The sequence below is a fragment of the Apis dorsata genome, unplaced genomic scaffold (genome assembly GCF_000469605.1).
Source record: "Apis dorsata unplaced genomic scaffold, Apis dorsata 1.3 scaffold_444, whole genome shotgun sequence".
Taxonomy (NCBI): Eukaryota; Metazoa; Arthropoda; class Insecta; order Hymenoptera; family Apidae; genus Apis; species Apis dorsata.
The window spans coordinates 222,074-230,831 of record NW_006263692.1 but is presented as its reverse complement, the minus strand read 5'-3'; the positions used below and the strand labels follow the sequence as shown (position 1 = coordinate 230,831).

Genomic DNA, 8,758 nt, shown 5'->3' with positions numbered 1-8,758 from the left:
ATATATATATATATATATATATATATATGACATCTACTTTTATTTCTCGCGCTTAATCGATCTCTCTTTTTTTTTTTGCATTTCTTTTAAAAAATCATAAGTTCGTTTCTCGTTGATCAACGATCTATGAATTTCTTTTGGCAATCGAGATATATTTTTCATAATTACAACAGCCATAATGGCGAAATGAGTATAACAAGCGAATTAATCTTATTATTTAACATAAGACGAACGAGAGATCAAATATATAGCAGATGAAATATTTCTGTAATAAGTAGCAGAAAGCTTTTTTTTTTTAATAAAATTGGAAACACGCGATATATTTGTATGTGTGAGACACAGTGACGTGGCAGGATCAAAGGCTTGAAAGCAAGAGACTCGAAATGAGAGAATTTTCGTTTCTACAGAGCTATGAGGAGGTCAGAGAGAGAAGGATCGCAAGGCGAACACGCTTTTTTTCGCATTTTTCTTTGCTTTTTTGTTTTCTTTTTTTTTTTTTTCTTTTAATGTTCTTAATCCACGATTTCAGTTTTTTCGCCGGTGTCCGCTACCGTGGCACAGGAGATTACTTTCGCCCCCTCTTTGCCTACTTTTGTGATTTAGAATTAGTGTCTTAGCTTTCGGTTACCTGAAAAAAAGTCAACGAAAGAACATAAAGCGGAATTCTAGAATAAATCTCGAATGCCGAATTGCGTTATATTTTTTTTGTTTTGTTTTATAATTTGTTCCTTTCTACGACATTAAATATTAAATACATCGTATATATCGTCTCACGACAAAATATTTAAAGAAAGTGAGAGGGAGAGAGGGAGAGAAAGAAAGAGAGGAGAGAGAGAGAGAGAGAAAGAGAAAGAGAAAGAGAGAAAGAAGAGAAGAAACGTGCGTGCGTGCATGCACAAGTTCTCGAATACCCAGTCAGTAAAAGCGTGATGTACCCAATAAGAAAAAATTTTTTAATCGTCAAATATGTTTTTCAGCTCTCGTGTATATATATTCTAACATTTCTAATTATAATATTAAAATAATTTATTTAAATTTAATTGTTGCAATAATATAAATTAATAATATATTAAAAAATATTATATAGTTACCGAAAAATAAATAAATAACGTGATACATTTAATTCAAATAATCATAATTTTGTTTATATATAGGATATTTTTCTATTTTTCTTATATTTCTAAAGTTTGATCAAAAAAGTAGAAAATACTTGGCATAATAGATATTTATTAATTCAGGAAATAATTAAATTAAAATTCAAGAAATCAAAAATTTAAAAAAAGAAATTGTATTATTTATAAATTGGATTAATTATTTATATCTTGATGTATAATTGTCTTTTAAACAACTACATTAATAAAATTATGATTGTTTAAATTAAACATATATGAATATTTTTTCTGAATACTATCAAATTTTAAAACTTAATAAATAAAAATAAAAATAAACAAAATAAAATACTAAAATCTCATTTTTCTTTTTATAATATTTTTTTAAAATATTATTTATAATAATTAAGTTATAGAGATGTATGTATAATGTTTATTATTAACATTAAAAATATAGTACATAAAATGTTTACAATATAATTCTAATCTCTATTATCTATTAACTCTCAACTTTCCGTGACTTGCCTTGAACTTTGTATACTCTTTGATAAACTTATACAAAGTTGATAAAATGTCAATCAGTTTTAAATCCTTTGACAATATTATGAATATCGATGAATTTCTTACAATAAAATTAAAGAAAGGATAAATAATAAGACATATATCCTTTAATCATAAATAATTATAAATAATAATTCATAATAAAATCTTAAAGAATTTTTAAATAAATTCGATCAACAAATTTTTCATTACTAACTGTATTGTAATATAAATGATAAACGAAAGATAATAATACGATTTACGTATTTATGATTACTATAACCATTTATGAACAAAAAATGAAAAGCACAAACGTTTGTTAAATTGCTTCAATAAGATTTTAATTGAATTTCAAATAATAATATTAATATTAATATGAAAATATAATAATTACCAGTTAAATTATAATTTTTATATGAATTAGTGAAGTATGAATTATTTTCCTTTATTGTAAATTTTATCTTTAATTATATATTTAATTTAAAATTCCATTAAAAATTCACGATTCTCTAAAATAAAATTTCTATAGAAAACAAAAATCTATTTCAAAATTTCAAATTAAATTAATTTCAATTATATTCTCTTTTCCATTTTTTTTTTTTATAAATATTGAATAAAGTTCATTTTAATATCATCCATATACAAATAATTGTCTGAAAGTTGATTATTTATTTTAAACAAATTAGATTATTGACTTCCTGCAAAATTTTTTTTTTTATTCTTATTGAAAACAATTTTTTGCTAAATTGTTTGCTTTAACGAATAATGGAAAAAATTTATAAATATAATAATGAAATAAAAAACAAAAAATTAAATCGGAGAATAATCTAACCTAGTTTACTTTGATTTTAATATATGTTTATAGAAAATATCAAATATATGTTTATAGACAGACATAGAGGATTAATAGAGACATGCAAAAATCACAGAATCTTTCTAAACTAACTTCTAGCATGAAAGAATAAAATTTAATTATATTTTGAAAAATAGTTCAATAATCATCTACCCAGCAGAATTTTATGATCATTCAATTGGCGATCTATTCTTTCTCATTTTTTCTTTTATATTTCTATTATACAACATATATATCTCGAGAGCTGAACATAACTTTTTTTGCATGTAACACATGATTCAAGTATTCGATTACTTGGGTATCCCGATCGCAATGAACGATGATAAATTTTAATTGTTGGATTAGTCCTCAGAATATGAACATAGAATTTAAACTCTCAAAAAAATTGCTTTTAGAAGTTATTTTTTGCTAGTTGAACACTACGTTGAGAGTGTTTGATTAAACAAAAATAAGTTTTAACATAGTATCTATTAGTAAAAAATTTTGAAAAAAACTCTTGAGAGTTTTATTTTCAAGTGTATTCATATTAGGTTAGGTTAAATTAGATATCGAGTTGAAAGCATAGACTTAAAAAACAATGCCTAATTTCACAAGATTGAAATTGAAAAAAAAACCAAACAAAACTGATTTTCGAATATATTAACACGTTAAATAACAATAATACCAATAAATCATGCTATAAATAACTTATAAAGTACGTCACTCACGAATTTAACGTTCAAAGATGGCTACGTGGCCTTTTTCCTTCTCTCTCCATACCTAAAATCTACTTTACCCACTGTTCTTTAAGTCTATAAGTTGAGAATACCTGTCTAACAATGACTTTCATTTTTAACGCAGTGTCTACTAATCAAAAATAACTTTTAATATGCATTCGTACATTGTATCAGTACCCAAAAATGTCAATATCATTCAATTCAATGATTTTTAGTAATTTTTCTCATGTGATTTATCGTTCACGCTAATAGAACGTAATAGAAGAAAGTAATAGAAGATTAGAAATTATAAAAGATATATAAAAGAATTCACGAGATAAAAGGAGAGTTCTTCGATAATCATAAGGCTTTCTGCCATACTTGTTTATTATTATATAAGATCCCGTAACACAAAGAAAATGTGATATAAAGAAAAACCATCCCAGTGCACCCGGTGTAGCAGGCAAATATATCTTTAACGTTGCATTTGGAAAGAATATTTTTTTTTTTACATTTTTATTTACTAAAAGAAAGAAAACAAAATTAGAAAGAAATGATAATTTTACATTTGTCAATGTATGAGATTACATGAATGAAGAAACAAAGAGTAAAAAAATTAAAAAGAAGAAAGAATATAATATTCGTTCCAAATATCAAAAAGTGCATTCCCTCTCCTCTCTCAACTTTTCCCCGGATATCCTTTGATCAAGGAAGAACCATGCCACGGTATCAAGACACCAATCTACCAAAAAAGTGACCTGCCAAATTAGAGCTCAATGCAACTAACACTGACATCCATCGTCGAGATCTAGTTCGCAAGCAAAAGTATTTCTTTAATAGCGAATCACAGTTCGATAAAAAAAACTAATTGCGCAACTCTTCGAGTTTATATCGATCACGAAATATATAGATATATATATATGTATATATACTCAACTTAATCCGTTCTGTTTTTTTTTTTTATACAAAATTCTTTCACGATAAAAAATCGAATCAATTGTATCATTTTTCATACTCGAAAATACTTACACGACGAAATAAAAAAATAAATAAATAAGGAGATGTAATGAATGTGCAAGCCAAATAATACAAAGGATAAAAACACGTGGAGATTATAGACACGATGAAAAAATTATACAAGATGTTCAGAAGATTAAGGGATGATTTTTCAAATCAAAATAAAACAAAAATCAAGAATAAAAAAATTATATATTTGAAATTGTTTATTTATTATTGATGATTAAAAATCAAAGAAAATATCTCTAGATTCTAATGAACTAAAAGAAACTATATTTAATAAAAAATAAAATTAAATACGCAATCTTTTTATTCTTGATTTTCAGTTTATTTTGGCTTCAATAATTTGTTTCTTCAAATTTTGGATATTTTCGTCGATTTATATTTATAATTATCAATAAGTAAAAATTGAAAAATACGCAAAAATAAAGAAAAATTTTTTTTATTCTTAATTTTCGTCTTATTTTGTTTTAAAGAATCATCCTTTAAATTTATGGACATCTATAATCGAATATTTTGTATATATATAGAATACTCGAGATCATCGCATATGTTCGAATGATTTTACGAATAATAACAATATGACGAACCGTGACATGATAGAAAAATTTATAATTTCGATCATGTAAAATTTCACTTGCGATGCGATGTTTGCCCGTACTTTGTGCAACGTTCCATGCAATCTCTAATGGCAGCACCAAGTGTAACAAGCTCGATTAATTTTTACAGTGTACCGAAACCAAATAATATAATGGATAAAATTATATCCGGCCTTACATGTTTGATCACTGGGACGAGCAAATTTGAACATTTAATCGTTTACACTTGATCAAAATATATTTTTAAAAATAATTTTAAATATGTGTTATCTGTTATTATTTGTTTTTTCTCTGTGAATTTATAATAAGAAAATTTTTTATTATTTATATATATAATTTCACTTTTAAATTTTTATTTATTAATTTATTATTTATTAGTGAATAGAAATATATATTTTACAATTTTTACTACAAAGCAGAGTTTTATCTTAGAATATAAAGTTTTTATTTTTTTGACTTTGAAACATTTCCTTTTAAATCAAAATACAAAATCAACAAAAATAGATTTATTAAATTTTTTGCGATTTTCATTTGGAATTTGAATGGAACCAATATTTCAAATAATGAATTAAATTAGATTTTTTGAAGAATACATCCTATCAATGAAGTTCAATCATTTGTTAAGGCTGCCATCTAGCGGGAATTCGATCGGCCTGATTGGAAATTTTTACATTAATACTGATTATGGATATTAATCAAAATTCATATCCATCAAAAAACTAAATTTTTTACTTTCTAATATTCTATAAAAATTAAAACACTCAAAAAAGAATATTTGAAATAAAAATATTTAATAATTTATATATATATTAATCTAGAAATAGTATCATTTTAAAAATTTATAGTATATTTTTAATACTTTTCAATAAAATATTTTATCTCATTCAGATATTAAAATATTATCCTATTATTCTTAATTTTTGTTTTTAAAGATTTTCTCATTTAAAAAATGTAATATATGTCGAATTTATAATTATGAACATTTTTTTAAAATTAATTAATATCGGTTGGTTGTTTGTCAAAATTACATATTATTTTTTATTTTTAATTTTTCATTATTAATTATGATCATAATAATGTAATTTTAGATTTATAATTAATAATTCTTTATAATTAAAATTGATAATTTCTAAAACGAAATTATTTATGAAATAATTTTAATTATTCTGATCTTCTTTATACAATATAGAAATATTTTTCTATATCAATCTGTTACAATCTTTTTATAAAAAAAAATTGCTCAAAATATCAATCTTATCAATATATTTCAAGGTTATCAAAATCCATAAAGTAATCCATATTTTAAATAATTACTTATTAAAATTTTCAACCAATTAGTCGAAATTATTCGATTAATAAGAATCACTCAGAAAAAAAAAATCACATTACAAACTATCATTTAGAAATTTGATAAATTTAAAACGAAAGATGTAATAAGATCAAGTGTAAAGAGTTAAATATTCGCCATGATATCGAAAAACACGAAAACCGGAAGTTAAAAAAAAGCTCCGTGAATGAAACACTATATAACATTAAGGTTGTGTTAACTCATAATCAGTACAATTACGAAAGGACTGGTTATACGAGACTACACAGTTAAGGGGCCACTCCCTATATATACTAGACAGAGCGAGTTATACTTAGGTGCTTTTATCCGCGATGATGTTTTGGCGTGATATAGCAACTCACTTGGTCTTCGGTTGCATCTCTCCAGCAGCTGCATCCCTACGGTGCAACCTCATGCTGACTCTTCGTTCTTGGCCACCTGTGCCCGATGCTGTAAGAAATCAGCAAAAAAGCAAGCAATGCATCAATATTGAATATTTTTCCAATATTCGTAATATTTATTTGTTATATGCTCAACAATTCATCTTGTATTTACTGAAGCAAAGAAAAAAGTAAATTTAACGCCCAAACAAATCGTAAATTTTTCTCAAATGCTTAGGTTCATCTCAGTTCATTTTTCTCTATAAACGTCCATATCGACAAAAATAAAATACGGATCAAATTTCGTGTTTCTTGCAGGATATATATGACCGATTTTGAGTTCCAGTCGTGAGCTTATAACGAATAAATACTGTACCTAGTTACGTAATTGAAAGGAAAGTAGAATAAAAATAATCTTTATATTTTTTCATATAAATAAATGTCTAAAATCTATCTTCAAAAATCTATATTTCTATATTTAAATCAATAGTTTCGTTTCGAATATAATAAAAAATAATAAAAAATAATTTTGGTAACTTTGTTTTAAACTAATTTTTTATAATAATTATTATAATAAAACAGACAAGACAAATGAGATATCTTGAAAAAATAAAAGTAAATTAAGTTTAAACTAAATATATATTTGTATTGTATTATAACGATTAAGCTGACCCAAATTGTTCTTTGACCAGAATCTTAAATTCTAATTGTAAAAATTCTGAACAAATTTCATTTAGATTAATTTTAATATTTTTAAATATAGAAATGGAATATTAACTTGAATAATTTGTTTTGGCAAATACAATCCCTGGACATTTGACTACTTTATGATATTTTTTTTTTTTTTCATTTTGAATACAATTTCGATTTTAATTATTCAACGGTTTAAAAATTAAATATTAATATATTTTTTAGATAGGTATTCAAATTATTCTATTTTTTACATGATGAAGAAGCTTTCACAAATATTAAAAATATAATTTAAAAAAATATTATTTATTAATTTTAATAAATTAATGAACTTTCAAATACTATTTTGATTGTAATCATTTTAACGGATTTTTGTTGTGAATTATATGTATGCTAATGTGAGACGGAAGAAGAAACTAAAAAACTAGAAACAATGCTCGCATTTCAAAACTAGATGCCCTCTTAAATGGGCGTATACGCAACTTATACCATACGCGGATCTTGCGTCACATTTGAAACAAGTTTTGAGATAATATGTAGCTCGTTTAAGAATTATGATCACCAACTTTTATTTTAAAGAATTACTAATCAAATTATTATTTTATATTGTAAAAAAAAAAAAAAAAATGCTTATAAAATACTTATAGTACGATAACTATCTTTATAAGTACAGAATAAAATGCGCTGGATGTATTTATATCCCGACGCTTCCTTGAACTCTATCGATTACTTTACCAGGTATCGAATTCAGATTGAAAACAATAATAACGTGTTCCTTTCTTGGCTGGTTGGCGCGGACTAAAGGAAAAATCGATCCTCAAAGTATTCAGACATTATGGTATTGTATAACCTTTGTTACGTTACTTCGAAATGTAATTATAAGAATAATCGATCAATTTGAGGATCATATTCATTCAAAATTCATATTGAAAATTGTCTATTTCATTTACTCGTGAAAGTTTTCTTTCTTGACTCTCGAATTGTAAAAAGAACTTCGAAGAAAAAATTTTCGATTGATGCGATGAAATATTTTAATTCTTCTTGTTTATTATGCAAGAAACCAGATGATAGAGGAACGACGAACAATATTTCACGCTTGGCAATTGAAATGGAAAAAATTCTAAATCGAAAAAAAAAATGCAAAAAAGGCGAAAAATGCAATGCGCCTTTGTGAAGACGGATGATGCGATACGATCGATAAAAAAAAAATAGTTAAAAAAATGTTTGAAAAAAAAAAAAAAAAAAAAAAAAAAAAAGATGGATATTCGTGATCGTGATATCAAATCGAGATTTATTTATTTATTATTTATCGAGGAATGCTGCAAGTAGGTTTTTCCATTCAAGCCAAGTGAGAAGAAAATTTTGATGAGGATTATCGAACAATGTGGTGAAATAAATAAAGAGACCAATCCTTGAATGGAAAAACATTTATTTGCTACTTTCTCTTCATCATCATCAACATCACCATCGTCACTATCAATTAAAAAATAGAATGATTACAAACAGATACACAATTGCGAAAGCTCCTTGGATGAGAGAGATAATACA

General features: G+C 24.7%; 1 protein-coding gene across 6 annotated transcripts in view; it reads right to left on the bottom strand.

Annotated features, from left to right (window-relative positions):
- LOC102675782 (casein kinase I-like) overlaps window positions 1–8,758 on the bottom strand; it is a 30,816-nt gene that overhangs the window by 11,741 nt on the left and 10,317 nt on the right. For 4 of the 6 annotated variants that reach the window (XM_006619838.1, XM_006619834.2, XM_006619836.1 and 1 more), the window contains exon 8: window positions 6,503–6,590. In XM_006619838.1, the coding sequence (XP_006619901.1) occupies window positions 6,503–6,590 (88 nt within the window). Of the gene's footprint in view, window positions 1–463; window positions 629–2,774; window positions 4,129–6,427; window positions 6,591–8,758 lie in introns of those variants that run through there. The other 2 variants (XM_006619839.1, XR_004151075.1) reach the window with 2 other exon arrangements.